The sequence below is a fragment of the Moschus berezovskii genome, chromosome 5 (genome assembly GCF_049115385.1).
Source record: "Moschus berezovskii isolate FMDL1 chromosome 5, NW_MosBer_1.0, whole genome shotgun sequence".
NCBI classification, from domain to species: Eukaryota; Metazoa; Chordata; class Mammalia; order Artiodactyla; family Moschidae; genus Moschus; species Moschus berezovskii.
Genome location: NC_142464.1, coordinates 36,770,908 through 36,793,514, shown reverse-complemented (window position 1 = coordinate 36,793,514; position 22,607 = coordinate 36,770,908). Strand labels below are relative to the sequence as shown.

General features: G+C 38.4%; 1 protein-coding gene across 1 annotated transcript in view; it reads right to left on the bottom strand.

Annotated features, from left to right (window-relative positions):
* UNC5C (unc-5 netrin receptor C) overlaps positions 1-22,607 on the bottom strand; it is a 436,405-nt gene that overhangs the window by 131,987 nt on the left and 281,811 nt on the right. The window contains exon 3 of the mRNA XM_055434976.2: positions 20,313-20,456. Within this exon, the coding sequence (XP_055290951.1) occupies positions 20,313-20,456 (144 nt within the window). The remainder of the gene's footprint in view (positions 1-20,312; positions 20,457-22,607) is intronic.

The following is a 22,607-nucleotide window of genomic DNA, read 5'->3' as shown; positions in this document are numbered from 1 at the left end:
CACGATTGACATTCAGGACTGGATAATCCTGTTGTGAGGCTGCATTTTACATAGTAAGTTTCTTAGCAGCATCCCTGGACTTCATCCAGCAAATAACAGTACAGCTCTCCAAGGCATGACAACATAAATACCTCCAGATAATGCCAAATGTCCCCTGACAGGAAAATCACCTCGAGTTAAGGACCACAGGTCTGAAGTTTACAAAAAGAAGGCCAGGTAGAAGATCTGTGCTTCACTGTCTAGGAGATAGCTGAAGTACTAGAAATAGATGACACTACCAGAGCAGGAAAAAAAAAAAAAAAGAGGAAAAGCTGTCTGCAAAAATGTTATGGTGTGAACAAAGACACAGGAGAAAAGCCAAGAGACAACTGTCAGAGGAGCCAAGTTTTAAGAAGTTTGAAGGCCAACAGGACAAATGCAGCAAAGAACTTAAAAGGAGAAGTTTGAGAAATTTAGCAGTGAAGGGGGATTAGAAACCCAGCTGTGTTGGGGGTGCACAGCAATTGGGAGAATGACTATAATAATAACTACTGCTCTTTTGCAAGTTTTATTTTGATAAAAGTCAGCAGCACTGTTAAGGGATGATGGATTCGAATGTAGCAGGCTATAATTCTTCTTAGGATTTGGTATATAGTTTTTGCAACTGTTTTCAAATTCCTGCCAATAGAAGGCACATCTTATGAAGACTGTTGTTTTCTAATTGAGAATGGTGACCACACATCAGAGGCCTGGGCTTCAAAAGACAGGTTTAACTGAACCATCACTGAATACCATATAATTATATTGTTTTGATGTTATTTGACTTTACACTCTATGTAAATTTTATCTAATTTCTAAAATGATTCATAGGTGACCCCTCACAATGTAATACTTCTTCCTGAAAAATCATTTTAATTCCGGCCCAAAATCTCTTTTCTAGCTTTCAGGTTGTATAAAGAACATGGAATATATTGCGCTGTCCAGCATGGCAGCTGCTCCTTTCATATGCCTCCAAAGTACTCTGCAAGCAGTGTGAGTAACATTTTAAACATATCCTTCATCATTTGGAGAGATGTGATAGAAGGCAGGCCGGATGCCTTGCAGGCAGAGAGAACACGAGGGTGATGAATGAGTAAGAAGGAAAAACGGGCACTTGTCAGCTAGGAATGAGATGTAAAACAGAATGTTTTCGAATAATGTGGGCATTTCTGTCAGGAAAAAGATGAATTTATGCCCTTGGAGGACCTTTAGGATTCTACACTTCTGTTTTCTTTCCATTAGTTCTAAGGCTACTACCAAAATAGGTATAAAATCCTTTCATTAAAACCTAGATTACTTTTGTGAAGTCAACCCAGCTTACCTCTGATTTAGTCACTGATTCCATCAATTAAAAGAAAAATCACCTTTGTTATAAGTATGCATTCAGAGAGATGTTTACTTAACATGAATATTGGCTTACTAAATCCATACAGTGAAATCCAATTAGCAGATGCAGAATCAGACCTGAAACTATATGGATTTCTATTTACCATTTACACAGTAATCAAAGAAAGTAAATGTGTGGCTGTACACAGCATCTCATTTTTTATGTTAGAATTCTGATGCTGTCAGTGAGCTTTTTTGCAATATAATACAGTGATTATAAATTATTTATGATGTGAAGCCCACTAATTTCAAGGCATTCTATAAACATGAACTCTGCTTTTTGACAAGAATCCGCCTGCCAATGCAGGAGGCATAGGTTCAATCCCTGGCACGGAAAGATCCCCTTGAGTAGGAAATGGCAACTTGCTCCAGTATTTCTGCCTGGAAAATTTCATGGACAGAGGAGCCTTGTGGGCTACAGTCCATGGGGTCACAAAGAGTAAGACATGACCGAGTCACTGAGTACCCGCACACCTACACAGGTAGAAAAGAAGGCTACCTGGAAGTGCGAAGACTCTTCCTCATTTGCAAAATAGAAGTAAATAACTGGATGCTTTTGAAGGTCTCTTTTGTCTCGAGAGCCTATAACTGAGTAGACTAACATTTTAAATATGCATTTTAGGGGAAAACAGCCTGGCTTTGTCAAATAAGATAAGACATTTAAGGATTTATATCAATTATCAGTGTCCAAGAGAAATAATAGAAGAAATTGTTTTTCAACAATCTAGAAGATGATGCATCTTTGAAAAGAACAGCTTATAAATCCTCCTCTTAGGACAATCTTCCTGGAACTTCTGTACACTTCAATATACAGGTGTAAGAGAAAATGGGGCAATGGATGGGTTTCAGAAGATTCCAGATTAAACACATCAGAAAATTCTTTGTACAAATACAAGAAAGCAATATAATATACATCACAAGAGCAGATGAATATTGCAGCTTTGATAATTATAAAAGTATTGAGAATTATGAACACATTGAAAATTATGAATGCATTGAGAATTACTGACAAAACTAATTTTCTTGCTCTGTGGAGAGGTGGGAGGGAAATGCCTACTCAAAACAGCATGCAAGAAAGTCTATCATGCCAAAGCACATATTTATGAAAGGGGTCCCCAATAAGGTCTCTTCTGCAATGACAACCCTCGAACATCTTTGCCTGGAAAGGGTGAGCGTGGCCTAAATGGGAAAGTCGAGGCTGGACAGGTGGCAGCTTTTGCTGTAACAGGTTATATTAGTATCCAAGTACCTGTGAGCCCTGCTGATCTGAAAGGAAACCTGGAGAAAATACCAGCAAAAGATCTCCCTATGGTGTCTAAGTTGGTATAGGTTGCTGATAACTATTGTCTTTGAAAATGAAAATAATCATATTCTCACTCCAAGTTTGAAAAAATAATTTACATTTGTTAGAAATGTTTATTCTCTTAGTGATGCTACTTCATTATGCAGAAAGATTTATTAGAATAAAATATTTTTAAAAAGACAATTTCTTGACAATGTGACAGACTGGTATTATGAAGTCAAGAATTCTCTGATGAGCATACTACAACAGATTATTCTAATGGAAATTAAAATCTTTAAATTCCATTGAATAATAAGATATAAACAACATATTATTACCTTATTAATGTTGGTTGTTTTTTTATTTAGATCTCATAGGGTTTGCGAATATTAGATCTCACAGGGTTTTGAAAATATTAAAAGAATACTGAATCTGAAAAGGTTTTGGAAGATTATGAAGTATAAAACACATGTAATAAATTAACACAACTATTTCTATTACTATTAGAGAGTCTGGCATGAAATATGATTCCTCATCTGAGTAAATTTCAGCATGTTTGACTCATTTGGTCTAAAAACCATAGTATCTAATATTCCATATTTTTCTTATGGAATTTGTCCTTAGAGTACTATGAATTCAACTTGGAGGATTGAATACCAGCATTAAAATATGAAATTGAATAAACAGAAAATGTCAAGTATATCATACATAGTATTGTTGTCGTTCAGTCACCAAGTCCTATCCAACTCTGCGACCCCATGGACTGCAGCAGGCCAGGCCTCCCTGTCTCACACTGTCTCCCAGACTTTGCTCAGGTTCATATCCATTAAATCGGTGATGCCATCCAACCACCTCATCCTCTGTCCCCCCAACCCCCTTCTCCTCCTGCCCTCAATCTTTTCCAGCATCAAAGTCTTTTCCAATGAGTCAGCCCTTTGCATCAGGTGGCCAAAGTATTGGAGCTTCAGCTTCAGCATCAATCCTTCCAGTGAGTATTCAGGATTGATTTCCTTTAAGATAGACTGGTTTGATGTCCTTGTTATCCAAGGGACTCTCAAGAGTCTTCTATAGCCTTCTATAGTCTTCACAGTTTGAAAACATTAATTCTTTATCACTCTGCCTTCTTTATGGTCCAACACTCACATCCACACATGACTACTGGAAAGACATTAACCTTGATGTATTATTAACTACGCACATATGTACACCCACAAACTTCTGTGTATTTGTGTGTGAGAAGATGGGTATATGTTTATTTAGTATATCATGATATAAATATATTTTTTATTGAAAGTCACTGTGAAAAAGATCTGAAAGATCCTGCAAAGCAAGATATTGCAGTCAAGAGCCAAGATCTTCAGCTTGGACAAACTTGGTTTCAGATCCTGACTCTACCACTTGACTAGCTGTGTAGCCTTGAGCATATTGCTTTACCTCCTCTTACTTTAATTTCTTTTTTTTTGTAATTATTTTTTATTGGAGGCAAATTATTTTACAGTATTATATTGGTTGGTTTTGCCATACATTGACATGAATTTGCCCCGGGTGCACATGAGTTCCCCCTCCTGAACCCCCCTCCCACCTCCCTCCTCCCTTTATCCTCCCTCTGGGTCATCCCCGCATGCCAGCACCGAGCATCCTATAACATGCATTGACCCTGAACTAGTGATTCATTTCACATATGACAACATACGTGTTTCAATGACATTCTCCCAAATCATCCCACCCTCACCCTCTCCCACAGAGTCCCAAAGACTCATCTATATATCTGTGTCTCTTTTGCTGGCTCGTATACAGGGGTATCATTTGCATCTTTCTAAATTCCATATATATGCGTTAGTATGCTGTATTGGTGTTTTTCTTTCTGGCTTACTTCACTCTGTATAATAGGCTCCAGTTTCATCCACCTCATTAGAACTGATTCAAATGTATTCTTTTTAATGGCTGAATAATACTCCATTGTGTATATGTACCAAAGCTTTCTTATCCATTCGTCTGCAGATGGACATCTAGGTTGCTTCCATGTCCTGGCTATTATAAACAGTGCTGCAATGAACATTGGAGTACATGTGTCTCTTTCAATTCTGGTTTCCTCGGAGTGTATGCCCAGAAGTGCGATTGCTGGATCATATGGCAGTTCTATTTCCAGTTTTTTGAGGAATCTCCACACTGTTCTCCATAGTGGCTGTACTAGTTTGCATTCCCACCAACAGTGTAAGAGGGTTCCTTTTTCTCCACATCCTCTCCAGCATTTATTGCATGTAGACTTTTGGATAGCAGCCATTCTGACAGGTGTGAAATGGTATCTCATTGTGGTTTTGATTTGCATCTCTCTGATTATGAGGGATGTTGAGCATTTTTTCATGTGTTTGTTAGACATCTTTATGTCTTCTTTGGAGAAATGTCTGTTTAGTTCTTTGGCCCATTTTTTGATTGGGTCATTTATTTTTCTGGAATTGAGCTGCAGGAGCTGCTTGTATATTTTGGAGATTAATCCTTTATCAGTTGCTTCATTTGCTATTATTTTCTCCCATTCTGAAGGCTGTCTTTTCACCTTGCTTATAGTTTCCTTTGCTGTGCAGAAGCTTTTGATTTTAATTAGGTCACATTTGTTTATTTTTGCTTTTATTTCCAATATTCTGGGAGGTGGGTCATGGAGGATCCTGCTGTGATTTATGTCGGAGAGTGTTTTGCCTACGTTCTCCTCCAGGAGTTTTATAGTTTCTGGTCTTACATTTAGCTCTCTAATCCATTTTGAGTTTATTTTTGTGTATGGTGTTAGGAAGTGTTCTAGTTCCATTCTTTTACAAGTGGCTGACCAGTTTTCCCAGCACCACTTGTTAAAGAGACTGTCTTTTCTCCATTTTATATTCTTGCCTCCTTTGTCAAAGATGAGGTGTCCATAGGTGCGTGGATTTATCTCTGGGCTTTCTATTTTGTTCCATTGATCTATATTTCTGTCTTTATGCCAGTACCATACTGTCTTGATGACTGTGGCTTTGTAGTAGAGCCTGAAGTCTGGCAGGTTAATTCCCCCAGTTCCATTTTTCTTCCTCAAGATTGCTTTGGCTATTCGAGGTTTTTTGTATTTCCATACAAATTGTGAGATTATTTGTTCTAGTTCTGTGAAAAAGATCGTTGGTAGCTTGATAGGGATTGCATTGAATGTATAAATTACTTTGGGTAGTATACTCATTTTCACAATATTTATTCTTCCAATCCATGAGCATGGTATATTTCTCCATCTATTAGTGTCCTCTTTGATTGCTTTCAGTAGTGTTTTATAGTTTTCTATGTACAAGTCTTTTGTTTCCTTAGGTAGATATATTCCTAAGTATTTAATTCTTTTCATTGCAACAGTGAATGGAATAGTTTCCTTAATTTCTCTATTTTCTCATTATTAGTATATAGGAATGCAAGGGATTTCTGTGTGTTGATTTTATATCCTGCAACATTACTGTAATCATTGATTAGCTCTAGTAGTTTTCTGGTAGAGCCTCTAGGGTTTTCTGTGTAGAGGATCATGTCATCAGCGAACAGTGAAAGTTTTACTTCTTCTTTTCCAATTTGTATTCCTTTTATGTCTTTTTCTGCTCTGATTGCTGTGGCCAAAACTTCCAGAACTATGTTGAATAGTAGTGGTGAGAGTGGGCACCCTTGTCTTGTTCCTGACTTTAGGGGAAATGCTTTCAGTTTTTCACCATTGAGGATAATGTTTGCTGTGGGTTTGTCATATATAGCTTTTATTATGTTGAGGTATGTCCCTTCTGTTCCCACTTTCTGGAGGGTTTTTATCATAAATGGATGTTGAATTTTGTCAAAGGCTTTCTCTGCATCTATTGAGATAATCATATGATTTTTATTTTTCAGTTTGTTAATGTGGTGTATTACGTTGATTGATTTGCGGATATTGAAGAATCCTTGCATTCCTGGGATAAAGCCCACTTGGTCATGATGTATGATCTTCTTAATGTGTTGTTGGATTCTGATTGCTAGAATTTTGTTAAGGATTTTTGTATCTATGTTCATCAGTGATATTGGCCTGTAGTTTTCTTTTTTTGTGGGGTCTTTACCAGGTTTTGGGATTAGGGTGATGGTGGCCTCATAGAATGAGTTTGGAAGTTTCCCTTCCTCAGCAATTTTCTGGAAGAGTTTGAGTAGAATAGGTGTTAACTCTTCTCTAAATTTTTGGTAGAATTCGGCTGTGAAGCCGTCTGGACCTGGGCTTTTGTTTGCTGGAAGATTCCTGATTACAGCCTCTAGTTCCGTGCTTGTGATGGGTCTGTTCAGATTTTCTATTTCTTCCTGGTTCAGTTTTGGAAAGTTGTACTTTTCTAGGAATTTGTCCATTTCTTCCAGGTTATTCATTTTATTGCCATATAATTGCTGATAGTATTCTCTAATACTACTTTGTATTTCTGTGTTGTCAGTTGTGATCTCTCCATTTTCATTTCTAATTTTATTGATTTGGTTCTTCTCCCTTTGTTTCTTGATAAGTCTGGCTAGCGGTTTGTCAATTTTATTTACCTTCTCAAAGAACCAGCTTTTGGCTTTGTTGATTTTTGCTATGGTCTCTTTTGTTTCTTTTGCATTTATCTCTGCCCTAATTTTTACAATTTCTTTCCTTCTACTGACCCTGGGGTTCTTCATTTCTTCCTTTTCTAGTTGCTTTAGATGTAGAGTTAGGTTATTTAGTTGACTTTTTTCTTGTTTCTTGATGTGTGCCTGTATTGCTATGAACTTCCCCCTTAGCACTGCTTTTACAGTGTCCCAGAGGTTTTGGGTTGTTGTGTTTTCATTTTCATTCATTTCTATGCATATTTTGATTTCTCTTTTGATTTCTTCTATGATTTGTTCATTATTCAGCAGCGTGTTGTTCAGCCTCCATATGCTGGCATTTTTAATAGTTTTTCTCTTGTAATTGAGATCTAATCTTACTGCATTGTGGTCAGAAAAGATGCATGGAATGATTTCAACTTTTTTGAATTTTCCAAGGCTAGATTTATGGCCCAGGATGTGATCTATCCTGGAAAAGGTTCCGTGTGCACTTGAGAAAAAGGTGAAATTCATTGTTTTGGGGTGAAATGTCCTGTATATATCTATTAGGTCTAACTGGTCTATTGTATCATTTAAAGTTTGTGTTTCCTTGTTAATTTTCTGTTTAGTTGATCTATCCATAGATGTAAGTGGGGTATTAAAATCTCCCACTATTATTGCATTGTTGTTAATTTCCCCTTTCATACTTGTTAGTAATTGTCTTACATATTGTGGTGCTCCTATGTTGGGTGCATAAATATTTATAATTGTTATATCTTCATCTTGGATTGATCCTTTGATCATTATGTAGTTTCCTTCGTTGTCTCTTTTCACAGCCTTTGTTTTAAAGTCTATTTTATCTGATATGAGTATTGCTACTCCTGCTTTCTTTTGGTCTCTATTTGCATGGAATATCTTTTTCCAGCCCTTCACTTTCAGTCTGTGTGTGTCCCTCGTTTTGAGGTGGGTCTCTTGCAGACAACATATATGGGGGTCTTGTTTTTGTATCCATTCAGCCAGCCTTTGTCTTTTGGTTGGGGCATTCAACCCATTTACGTTTAAGGTAATTATTGATAAGTACGATCCCGTAGCCATTTTCTTTATTGCTTTGGGTTCGAGTTTATACACCCTTTCTGTGTTTCCTGTCTAGAAAAGATCCTTTAGCATTTGTTGGAGAGCTGGTTTGGTAATGCTGAATTCTCTCAGCTTTTGCTTGTCTGTAAAGCTTTTGATTTCTCCTTCATATTTGAATGAGATCGTAAAAATGAGCATGATAATAGTGACTCTTTTACAGGTTTATATACGAAGAAGCCTATATAAACTCTAGAATCACGCCTTGAATATAAAATGTACTCCCTGTAGTATTAGTAAATTTTAGTATGCTGTATCAACTTTAGGCATTATCACTGTTAGTCAAAATAAACATAAACAAATGAGACAAAATAATTATGAATGTGGGTGACTAATGACTGAAAGTTGAGTCACAAAGGGAAACTCAGGGATTACCATGCTGTGCTTGAAAAATATTGCAGATTTCATTCCTAGGTTGGGATTCAGGAATCCACAGTTTTCACTGGCCCCCAGGTATATCTGACACACAGCACTAAAATCTGAGAACCATAGATTGATCGACTGATTGATTATCTGTGGAACAACATGATGTGCATAGCACTGTGCTAGACCATGTAGGCAGAGGGAGAGAAGAGCCTGGGAGGCCGTGGGAATAAAGCACATCTGGTTCTACACCATGGCTCTTAAGACAATGCGTTCCTGTTGATGTCTTCCAGTGTCAGTAGCACTTAACTTTGTTCAGGTTGATGGCTGACATTGTCTAGCAGACACTGAAATTTCACATGCATCTAGGGGACATGCAGGTAACTTAAAATAAAGTTAGGCAAAAGAATTATTTTTGTCTTAAAACATTATCTCCAACCTGGGCTGTCTTTGGTTTCCCAAACTGTAATAGAGACACAGGTACAGAACCAATGCATTTTTTGTTTACTTCTCAACTCTATGGTGCCATATAGGAATTCAGGTTCTGTGGGACACAAACCCTATATTTAGTTTTAAAAATTTCATTTTAACGTACTTTCAAATTGTTCCTCTAGCAAACAAAATAATTCCACGGTCACATATACTAATAATACTTGTGTTCTTAGAGGGAAAAATGTGTCTTTCTTCCAATAATATAAAAGGGGATAATTCCCTGGTAACTCAGATGGTAAAGTGTCTGCCTGCAATGTGGGCGACCTGGGTTTGATCCCTGGGTTGGGAAGATCCCCTGGAGAGGTGAATGGCAACCCACTGCAGTACTCTTGCCTGGAAAATCCCATGGACAGAGGAGCCTGTTAGGCTACAGTCCATGGGGTTGTGAAGAGTCGGACACGACTGAGAGACTTCACTTTTCACTTTCATGTTGTCATAGTAGAGTATAACTTATACTTAAATCACCAAATCTGGCTGTTAACAGGAAACAACTATCATGAACCAACCAGTATAGCATATTTTGGGAAAACTAGATTAGTCTTTTGAGCTGTGAGCATTTATTAAAAGTAAAAATTCCTGACAATGCTATAGAACCCTAAAAAGTTTGCCATGGTTTTCTTTTCCAGAAATAGAGTATCTTTGCTGGAATTAAAAAAAAAAAAAATGAAAAAAATGTTATATTCAGCAATTCTTATGGTTTTTAAATGGAAGGGACACAGTATATAAAAATGTTGTAAGTTTTCTTTTTTTACTTGCTTCTGCTTCTTAAATATTATAAAGATAAAACAAAACAAGAAACCACAACCCAACAAAAACATGAGGTTTCCTCTATGGTTAGATTGCAAAGTGAACTATCACATTTCTATAAACCTATACAGTGAATTGTACTGTAAAAAGAAAAGTTTATAATTCAGATTTATCATTTCCTAAACAAGTGGCTTGGGTAAGTTATCTAATATTTCATTTCCATGCTTCTGTTTCACTATTTGCAAAGTAAGGATAACAGAATCTACCTCACAGGATTGTTGGAAGCATCACAAGAGTTAACATGCCTAAGGGGCTTATAACAGAATTGGCATACAGTAAGCATACCCTAAATGTTGGTTACTAGGTCACAGGATATTTTAAGAGACAAAAGATGCAAGATTTTGACTTTGATCCTGTTATTGTTTTGTAATTTCCTTTTACTTTTTAAAAAACTAATGTTTTTGACCTGTCATATGAATGTACCATTAACACTTTCAGAACTTAATAATTATAGGCAGAGGCAGAGGTTAGAATGATCTTTGAGCAAATCAGCAGAAGGACTGTCTTGGCAATGTTTTAGTTTTGCCAAGGCATGCCTATCCTTTACCACACATGGTCATTAAAACAGAATCCTAAATGAAAGAAGTCCCTGCAAAAGGAAGTACACTTTCAGCCTGCTGCTACTGCTAAGTCACTTCAGTCGTGTCCGACTCTGTGCGACCCCATAGACGGAGCCACCAGGCTCCCCCGTCCCTGGGATTCTCCAGGCAAGAACACTGGAGTGGGTTGCCATTTCCTTCTCCAATTGTGAAAGTGAAAGTGTAGTCGCTGAGTCATGTCTGACTTGTAGCGACCCCATGGACTGCAGCCCACCAGGCTCCTCCATTCATGGGATTTTCTAGGCAAGAGTACTGGAGTGGCTTGCCATTGCCTTCTCCTTCAGCCATTCTTCTTTATTTCTTGGTTTTGGGGGCACTTATAGAACAAACATATTTGTATTCAGGTAGTTTTGCTAAAGGGTTTTTTTTTTTTTAAATAAATATTTTGGAGTTGGAACTCCAATGACATCCATTACAGAGAAGAGGAAGAAAAAAAAATCCCATATAAGCCACTCTTCTATTCACACTGCATCTTTAGTTTCAGAAAAAAAAATGATTATATGTCATCACAATATTTTTTAAGGTATGTCTTAGGGATAAATAATCAGAAACATGCCAGCTTTATGGATGAGGAACCCAATATATCAAAAAGTTAAGACTCTTTTCTCAGAGTACAAAAAAGAACACAATGATTACAGACAAGCTTTTTTGCAAATAAGCAGTTTAGCCATAAACTTCTCATTTCATACAGCATAAAACATCACTTTAGTGGCATATTTTGGTCCAGTGGGTTACCAGCCCTTCCTCTAGCACAGAGCCCATAGATGGATGACTTCCTCCCAAATATAACTTATGAGACAGTGTTCTAACAATTAGATGTCTACTTCTCAGAACAAATATGAGCTATAAATGCGTATGGATTTGTGGGGCCTCCACGGATCTTTAAAACTTCTGTTTATATACAAAAGCAAATACGCTTAGAAAAGTATAGACTAATGCAATCAGGCATGTGTTGTGGTTTTTAATCTTGAAACAGGAATCGCATGATGAACTAATTAATACAACAGTTGACATTTATATGAAATGAGATATTTATTGTTAAAAATTTATCTGATCTAAAAATGTCTAAATTGTAATTAATCTCATCTAATTCAGAATCTGGCCTGTGTAACTTTATAATGGGCTTGTTGTTTAGTTACTAAGTTGTGTCTGGCTCTTCTGTGACCCCATGGGTTCACGGGATTTCCCAGGCAAGAATACTGGCGTGTGTTGCCATTTCCTTTTCCAGGAGATCTTCCCAACCCAGGGATCGAACCTATGTCTCCTGCGTTAGCAGGCAGCTTCTTTACTACTGAGCCACCAGGACTTAAACAGCCATACAAGGGATCAGACCACAGCTTGGAAATGCACGTTAGTAATCAGGCCATTTACTCTGGCGTGCTGGCAAGCTTGCGCTTGCTGAGCTCTGCCAAGACACTTGGCATTAGGCTGACAGATTCTGATATGACATAACCTAAATCTTTCCAATCACCTGGTTTTTAAAGAGCTGATGTCTCATCAGAAATCTGAATGAAAGAAGGAAGTAAGCCACTATTCCACTCTTCCCCCGGTAGAGTAGGGGAGAATGTTCCAGGTGTGAAGGAAGAGTTAACTGGCACCAGTGTATTACATTCTCTAAGCAAAGAAACTGGTGTGGTTGGAACAGACCAAGTAACAGGAGAGAAGTGGGAACCCAAAGCCTTCTTACATTTTTGCACTGTGAATACTAATAAGCCTATAACATTATCCATGCGGAAAATAAGATATTTTTGTAAATTGCCAACTGACACAAAAATCAATGGTCACCTCCTCTCTTATTTGTATCCAGTGTGTTGCTTCAAGGCATGGACTTTGCTGATCTGACCTGCTTCTCCTATATGAGCTTTGAACTCAGGCATGTTTTTCACTATTTTTTAAAAATAATATTTATTTAATTTGACTGCACCAGGTCTTATTTGCAGCATGCAAAGATCTTCACTGTAGTATGATCTTTTAGTCACAGTATGTGGAATGTTTAGCTGTAGAATGTAGGATCCTCTAGTTCCTTGACCAGGGATCAAACCTGGGTCCCCAGCATCATCAGCACTGACCACCTGGGAAATCTGTTGCGCAGGTTTTCAAATTTCTCTTTGACCTTCATTTCCTCATATGTAAAATAAGGATAATAACACCTGTCACACCAGCATTGGTGCAAGAATTGAATGAACCATCCAAAGTTGGTCAAAGGGTACAAACTTTCAGTCACAAGATGAATAAGTTCTGGGGATATTTTTGTACACCATGATTACTATTGTTAATAATATGATATTGTATAATTAAAATTTGCTAACAGAATATATTCTAGTGCTTCACCACACACACACACACACACACACACACACACACACACACACAGTAACTACGTGAGGTGAAAAAGTGATTGAAACAGTTCCTCTATTATTAGAACTCCAGAGCCCATCTATCCAATGTGAGACACATGTGGCTATGGAGCGATTGACCTGTGGCTAGTCCTAACTAAGAAGTACTGTAAAAATTAGTATGAAAAAAAATGCAAAACTTGTCATGCATACTTGTTTATACTTGTTAAATAGAGTGGACTAACTGACATATTATTAAAATTAGTTTGGCCTCTTTTATGTTTTCTTTTTACTTTTTTAAGGATGGTTACTAGAAAAATCGAAATGCCATGTGGCTGGCATCATATTTCCTCAGACACTGCTGCTCTGGACAGTGTGTTAGGCACTACGGACTTACAGATGTAAACACAGCCCGTTTGACACCTACATGTGGCTCACAAGGTAGCTCAGCTCTCAGGGAAAAGGAGGAGTGAACTATGAGAGTAGGGCAGAAAAGTCTACCCTGTTCTTCAATTCTTCCTAGGAACTGTCTTATTCCAATTTGTAGTCAGTGGCCTTTGTGATGGTGGCTGTGATTTATAGGTTTGTACACAGAAGAAACAGAAACTCCTTAGGAACTATCCTGACATCCCCGGGAAGATGGACTGTCTGTGCACATAGATCCTCTGTAACTCCCGAATTGAGGAGAAGGGTGGACACGCAGAGGGCTCCTCCATTCTCAGGCAGAGGGACAAAATTACAGTCTAATTAAACTTGAATTGGCAGAGAACTTCAACTTCTAGGACTGACAGCCCAGGATGTAGAGGAAGTAGTGAAAGAAGGAAAAACTCTTCAGTTTTCAATGTTAACTTGGTACTACTAAATTTCAGAATGCACAAATAAAGTTGTTTGAATCATTATCTCTGTTGTTATGAACACTGCTATCATTCACTGAGCATTTGCTTGGTGTCTGGCACTATGCCATATGCTTTACAACTTTATCTTAGTTTAATCTTAAAATAACCCTATCATTTTCATTTCATGGTTGATGCAACTAAGTCTCAGAGGGGTTAAATTGCTTGAATGAGGTCACACTAGTGAGTGATGGAACTAGGATTTGAATATATAGGTCAACCTGGCCCCAAACGTTTGCTCCAACCACTCCACTTTGCTCTTCTTTTCACATAATGCCCACCATCCCCTGACAACAGCAACCACGACATCATCAACGATCACAGCATCAGCAATAGCAGCCAAGACATTTCCTGAAGAGACACAGGGTTTGCTGACATTCTGCCTGAATTACATTTTCCTCCCTTGAACATTCAGAATTTTGTCATTGACTACAGCAAGGGACACTGGAATAAACAACCCAATGAAACTGGCAGCTGCATCACCATAGGGTTCTACTCAGACAGTCATTACAGAGCCCATGTGAGTTCCCTCAGAAGAAAACCCTCGCTCTCCAAAGGAAGCTGCAGCACCCACTAAGGCCACCTGACACTGCCATCTGCTAAACATGTATGATTCCAGAGCAGGCACATTGTGTTCTCAGCTCACTCCTGGCCAAATCCTAACTTTTTCCTATATCCTATTTTCCCTCTGCTCTGATTGTCTCATAAAATTATTATTGTATTTTATATAGTTTGAATACACAAAATATACATAAGCAAACTTAAATAAATAAAAGAATGGCTAATATTCATTTCTACTTTATAAATGTCTTAAAATAGAGCTTCTTCATGGAAGAACTATGGCCCCCTTTTTAGTACACACATATATATGTACTGTATATATATATATATATATATATACACACACACTATTTATGGTATAGTACACATAGTGTACACTATTCACACATAGTGAACACAGATCAAATTATATGAGAGATAAGTGAACTTAATTATCTATAGCATCATGGCTATCTTTACCTGAAAAAAATTTAAACTTTAATTGCAGTTGATGTGACATCCATCTGTCACATATTACTGGGCAAAGCACCCTGACTGACTTGAAACAGAGCAAAACAGAGAATCTGCAACCTTCCTGTAACATTAGTGACGGCATGCTTGGTAGGGATCAGCTCTGACAAGGAGAATATGAAATTTAACTTTTCTTTTCATCATGAGGTAAATCTGTATGAGTAAATCTTTATACATTGGATGTTGTTCCCTGACTACTAACATATGAGTTCGGTTAACTATGGAAGTACAAGCAAACTGCTCTTCAATCTTAATACATGAAGATGAAAAGGTGCTATGGGCAAATTAATGTCTTACTAGAAGAAGGGTTTGTCTTATTATTTAAAAATGTCAAACTACATTTGAAAGCTGTGAAATAAATAGCAAAGTTTATTCTGTAAAGAAAGATAAGGTTCTTATACATTTGTAATTTTTAATGTGGCAAACAGGGTTACATAAAGAGAATAGTACATATATTAATAATATTAGATACATTATATATTATAAATACATACATATGAAGTTAGCACCTCACAAGAGTCATGATTTGTAATAATGAAGCCTTTAAACTTCAGCTTCTGGGGCTTCCCTGGTGGCTCAGTGGTAAAGAATCCGCCTGCCAATGCAGGAAACAGGGGTCTGATTCCTGATCCAGGAAGATCACACATGCAATGGAGCAACTAAGCCCGGGAGCCACAACTCCTGAAGCCCTAGAGCCTGTGCTCCACAAGAGAAGAACTGCTGTGAGAAGTCTGCACCTCACAACTAGAGAGCAGCTCCTGCTTGCAGCAACTAGCGAGGAGCCCTAGCAACTAGAGAGTAGTCCCTGCTTTCTGCAACTAGAGAGTAGTCCCTGCTTGCCACAACTAGAGAAAAGCCAGCACAGCAACAAAGACCCAGTACAGCCAAAAATAAATTAATAGATAAATTAACCAATTAAACTTCAGCTTTTAAGCAAGTCAATTTATTATAAATTGTAAATTGGCAATTTTAAATGTCTATTATACTTGATATTAATGAACATATAGCAATGAAAGATAGTTTTATATCATTGTGCCTCTTTTGATTATAACTAGAAGCTAACTTTGAATTCATTTAATTATTTGACCACAACAATTCATTTGTTTCTTTTTAACATGTTTGAAAGTATCTTTTTACTTCATAATTAATAAAATGAAATCTAAAAGATTTGCGATAGATGATTGTAGTGGATGACATCCATTTTCAGGACTGATCCCCTCTGTTGGGAGTGTTGATGGTGAAGGCTCCCAGACTCTCCCTCCAGAAATTGCCCTCAGTTGAGACGAGCTGACTTGACTCAGGTCATATAAGTTGGTGAGGGTGAATAGAAAAGAAAGGGACCACAACCACTGACTAGTCAATGTTGGGGATAAAGATCCACTCAGGCCTGGGCCTCACGGTGGGACAACTCTGGAGGGCCATCCTAACTCCAGTGTCCCCTATGGCATCATCTTTTGTTGTACCTGAACTGCAGTTCAATTTCTCCCTCTGCCCAAGTCTATTCCTCCACAGATATTGTTCCAGAGAATACTCGTTAATATATTATCTGCATGCATGTCTCCATCTCAGAGTCTACTTCATAGAGAACCCACTAAGACAAAGAGAAAAATCCCTTTAGACATGCTCAGAGAGGAATGATTAATAGAGAGCAATGATGGTTATAATGGTCTTAATTGAACAAAATTTATTAAACATCTTTGATGTTCTAGGCATTGAGCTGAGCACTGAAGATATACAGTTAAGCAAAGCTGAATTAAGCAAAATGGATCTCAAGGAACTCATCGGCTTGAAACACAGACATTACAACAAGTGAATATAATTCAAAGGAGACAAGCCCTACATTAAGAGGATGGATGCACTGGTCTGAAAGGTTTGAGAAAGGAACCCCTATCATTCTGGAGACTGATGAGGCAAGAATGACTTCACTAAAGACAACTAAAAATTCCTTCAACAAGCTCAGGCCTTCTGAATCATTCTTTCTTTCTCTTACATTCCATATCCAACCTCTCTCTTTCTCAAAAAAAAAAAAAAATACCCAACTACCTCTGCCTTTAAATAAATCTAGAATCTAGGTCTCACCAGTCCCACAGCTTCTAATCTAGGCTGTCCTAACATCTCTCACAGCTGCAGCCTCATAACTGGTCTCCCTTGCATCTACTTTTGCTTCTCACGATCTTTTCTCAACAGAGCAGTCAGGTGTTCTGCTAAAATGGAAGTCAGGGCATGAACTCCTCTGCAGAAAACATTCCGAAGTTCCCATTTCATACCGAGAACCAAAGATGTTACACCCACAGGGCCTAGACCATCTCCACACTGCTCTTCCTGTCCTTACGTTTCTCAGCTCATCTAGGAGACTCCTCTCCCTCACCTTCGTCCAGCCACTGTGGCCAATTCAGTCTTCACGGCGCCAGCAAACATTCCTGCCTCAGGGCATTTGTACTTAGGCCACTCGCTGTCCCCTCTGCCTGACTCTCCCTCTCCCTTTCTTCAGGCTCCTTCAATTGCCAACTACTCCTGAAGGCCTTCTCTGACCACCGTCCCCAGCACAGCATACCCCCTTCCCCTACTATCTCTCCTCAAAACACTTACCATCTGCTCTGTTACTGATTCTTTACTTCATTAAGAGTGTGCCCTAACTTCCCTGGTGGTTCAGTAGTAAAGAATAAGTATATGCCTGCAATGCAGGAGATGTGGGTTCAATCCCTGGTCAGGAAGATCCCTGGAGAAGGGAATGCTAACCCATTCCAGTATTTTTGCCTGAAGAATCCCATGGACAGGGGAGCTTGGTGGGCTACAGTCCATGGGGTCCCAAAGAGTCAGATGCAACTTAGCGACTAAACAACAACAACTTGTTCAGCAGACACAAGCCTCTTGAGGGCAGGGGTCATTATGTGTTTTGATTCTGGCTCCATACCAATTATCTCAATAAGAGAGTAAATGCTTAGTAAATATTTGTTGAATAAATGAATATTTACTAATAATGAAAGGAAGAAAGAGAAAGGTAAAGCGCTTCAGGATGAATAACAGCTGGAAACAAAAGAAATGGAAGTATTTCTAATCTATCATGACTAGATCAGAGACATTCTTTGTGGTTAGAGCTAGAAACTTGGGTTACGTTACGGAAACAATGAAATACAGTTGTTATGGGCTGAAATGTATCCCCCGCTAAAAAATTCACAAGTTGACATCCTAGCGCCCAGTATACATCAGAAGGTATTTGGAGATATGACCTTTAAAGAAGTGATTAAGTTAAAATGAGGTCATTTGGAAGGAGATCAATCCTGGGTGTTCATTGGAAGGACTGATGCTAAAGCTGAAACTCCAATACTTTGGCCACCTCATGCGAAGAGTTGACTCACTGGAAAAGAGTCTGATGCTGGGAAGGATTGGGGGCGGAAGGAGAAGGGGACGACAGAGAATGAGATGGCTGGATGGCATCACTGACTCGATGGACATGAGTTTGAGTGAACTTCGGGAGTTGGTGATGGACAGGGAGGCCTGGCGTGCTGTGATTCATGGGGTCACAAAGAGTCGGACACGACTGAGCGACTGAACTGAACTGAACTGAACCTAATATGACTGACATCCTTAAGAGAAGAGAAATTTGAATTCAGACAGTTACAGAAGGAAGATCATGTGAAGACATGGAAAAGATAACCATCTATAAGCCAAGGAGAGGGGCTTCAACAGAAACCAATATTGCCAGCACCTTGATGTTGGACTCCAGCTTCCAGAACTGTGAGAAAATAAATTTCTCTTGTTTAAGCCACCAGTTGGTAGAATTTTGTTACAGCAGCTCTAGTAAACAAATAGTGATATATACCATTGTAGGAAATTTTGACTTTATCTCAGGAGCCACTATGAAATTTTAAGCAGGGATGGAGGTGAGCTGAGGTAAGACCTGAGTTTCAGGAATCTTCCAGAATCTTGCATTTGTGGTAATATGGAGGAAGGGCTGGAAAAGGTAAAAGACTTGAATCATGGAGACTAACTGGTAAGTGATTGTAATGGTTGGGATCTAGATCAAACAGAAGGGAAAGAACAGGCAAGAACAGGAATTGTGGAAGGCATTGGAGCCAAAACTGTTTGAACTTAGTGACTTCCCAGGTGGCTCAGTGGTCAAGAATCTGAATCTGCCTGCCAATGCAGGAGATGTAAGAGATGGGAGTTTGATTCCTAGCTCAGGAAGATCCCCTGGAGGAGAAAATGGAAACCCATTCCAATATTCTTGCCTGGGAAATCCCATGGACAGAGGATCCTGGTGGGCTACAGTCTGAGCATGTTTGACTGAGCATATGACATGACTGAGCAGGCATGCACATAGTGACATATTAGTGGTAAGTGACACTGATGTCAAAGCAAATCGAAATTTAGTAAACTACAGACATGCAAGGGGCTTCCCAGTTGGCTCTAGTGGTAAAGAACCTGCATGCCAATGGAGTAGAGGCAGGAGATGAGAGTTCTATCCCTAGGTCGGGAAGATCCCCTGGAGGAGGGCATGGTGACCCACTCCAGTATCCTTGCCTGGAGAATCCCTTGGATGAGGAGTCTGGTGGGCTATGGTCCATGGGGTCTCACAGAATCAGATACAACTGAAGCAACTTAGCATACATGCTGGAACAGACATGCCAAGGAATTCAGATAGTAAAATTTACATGGGTTTCAGTGGTCTCACACTTGAGAAAATTTCTCTGTATGGAAGCTTCAGACATTAAAGCAGCATTCATGCTGTTCAAGGTGTGAATAGTACTCACTGAGAAAAGGGCCTGCAGAAAGAGCTGCAGGCAACATCTCCTCCTTGGGGATAAAATGCACATTAGCAGATTAAAGAATCTGGAAAGTTTTGCAATGAAGGAACTTCTTTAACTTTGTCCAAAAAAGTATTTCCCACATTTACTGATTATGGAACACTTTTAACTTCTCCCTGAACATATATTAGAAATATCTCCCTGAAATACTCTAGAAATTAATACAGTTTGGAAAATAGTGGTGTGTTTTGATGCATTAGAACAGTTCTAAAATAAATAGAGAAGCTTTGCCGGATAATTTCTATTTCTAATAGCAAAACTAGTCAACACTGTCCTAACAAATTGGCAGAATAAACTCATTAAAGGAATGCAGTTGTTTTCCTATAGCCTAATTACTATTAGATTAAAAAAGAACATTCAGTCTTTTGAAAGTAGCACTAATTCTTTCACATCCCTAAAGGAATATTACTCAGTGCCTTGAAACAAAAAATGAAATGATATTCTGATGACTTAAGGGGAAAGTGTAGCTCAAATGCAGAAGTCTGGGAGCAGTTTTCAGCCAGGGTTCTTCGACACCAGGGCAGGTGTGGTCAAGTTTTCCCATATTGCATTAGCTTCTGGAACCCACAATGCCCTGCATAGTGACTTACATGCTATGCGCACGTAGGCTTTCCGGCTCTTCGTGGTGCCTGCCGAGCTCCAGGCTACACACTGGCACCAGTAATCTTCAGGCCCAAAGAGCTCTTCCACTTGCTGACGTGAAATCTCAATGCTCACTTCCCGGACAATGAGCCCTGCCAAGGCAAAGGAAGATTTAAGTCAGGAGAAGACTTGTACTAACAAAATACAAAACATCATACCTAATTTTTCCCCCAGGGATCCTTCTTAATGCCATGGACCAACAAATCACATATTGCTTCTCATCTCCTCTGACTTTCTTCTAGCTCCAGTTACTTCATTCACAGCTGTCTCGTTCTCTTATTTGCTATTTGAAATCTTCTGGATTCATCAGAAGATGAAAGTGAATTAGATCTATCCACAAAAATCCTTTCCCCTTATTACCTAATATTCATCCACCACCAAGTTATCTTTCTCTGTGTATTCAACATGAACTTGAATTTAACATCTTCTAAGGATTCTGGGAAGGATTGGGGGAGGGAGAAGAAGGGGACGACAGAGAATGAGATGGCTGGATGGCATCACCGACTCAATGGACATGAGTTTGAGTGAACTCCGGGAGTTGGTGATGGACAGGGAGGCCTGGCGTGCTGTGATTCATGCGGTCGCAAAGAGTCGGACACGACTGAGCGACTGAACTGAACTGAACTGAACTGAAGGATTCTATCTTAATTATATGGGTTGTGTGTAAGATACCCATGTGCTGTACACAGCTTTACAGTGTAGGTTTACCTAATTCTTTACATAAAATGAGAGAATGACAGAAAACAATAATCATAGGTATGTAAATCATTAATATGTATATTTATATACACAAATATATATACTTAGGTTTTATTATTATATGATCTAGTACTTTATGGTGATTTTTTAAAAAACTAAGTCATATTAAATGGCTTTGTTTATTATTAAGGCACATTGTTTTTTATTGAAAGAAATAGCCTTAGTTAACAAACCTCTGCTGTTCTAGCCAGAGAATGAATGACTTTAAAGTTTTCATGAATTTTTGAAAGCCCAAATGTTTCTCTTTAATAACAATGTAACCAAAATCCTATTAAAAATAAAGTGAATTCCAGTTAAAATGCTCAAATAACTGGAATTTATTTCACAGCATTATATAATCCTAAAATAATAAAATTTGAACTTGAGTTTATGATTATCATTTTAGGGGTATTTATCTTGTGATACCAAAGTCTAGTTCAGAGATTCATCCTGAAATATGCCTCTTTGCATTGAGCAAGAAAAATTAAATTATATATATGTGGGCAACTGCCACTTCTCTTGCACATACTTCTAGCATGAAGTGTCTTTGAGAGAACTGGCAGGGATAACCTTTAGGGAGTAGGAGCATAAATGATGTATGAGCATCATGTATGAATGCAGTAAGAAAAATTAATTACTTTACTTTGTATTGTTTATTAATTCATTCATTCATGGACGAAATATCTATCAAGCATCAATTATGTAGAAAATATTGCACTGGGAACTTACGAAATTCTGATGAGTAAGATAGTCATTGCCCTTAATGAACCTTTATTTTTGTGAGAAGGGCATGTATTAACTAGAGTTATAATACATATATAAATTTATTATTTAATTACAATTGTGCTCAATGCTGCAAAGAAGTACTGAAGTAATGAGAGTGAATAACAAGGAGACTCACCTTAGTAAGAAGGCTCCTGCGTGAGCCAGACTGATTAAATCATATGGGGAGAGGGACAGGACACATGGTAAGAAGAGGAAGCGGAAGGAGGAGACTGGGAACCCAGGAGAAGACACCTGAGCACTGGACACAGAGGATACTAGCATGAAATGAACCCAGAGACAAGAAAGTGACCTACTTATATACATTCTTGTGATCCTGCCGTTCTCAAAGTATGGCCCACAGAACAACTTTATCAACATCACTTGGACCCTTGTTGAAAATGCAAATTCCTGGGCTCCACTCCAGACTCAGGGAAAAAGAAAAATTGAGAGACCAGCCCAGCAATATTTTAACAAGTCCTCCAAGAATTCTGATGCATGCTATAGTTTGAGAACCACTGTTGTACACCATGTTTAGGATTTGGGATTTCTTTCTGAGAGTCAAGTGTTTTAAGAAGATGACATAATCAGATGAGAATAAAAAATGCATGCATATATAAATGTATAAATGAAATGACACATGATACAATGACATGTATAGGATATAGAGTTATGTAGCTCATGAAAGTTATGATTTCTTAAAATGTTTGATCATGACTTCTTGGTATAAGTAACATGAAAGA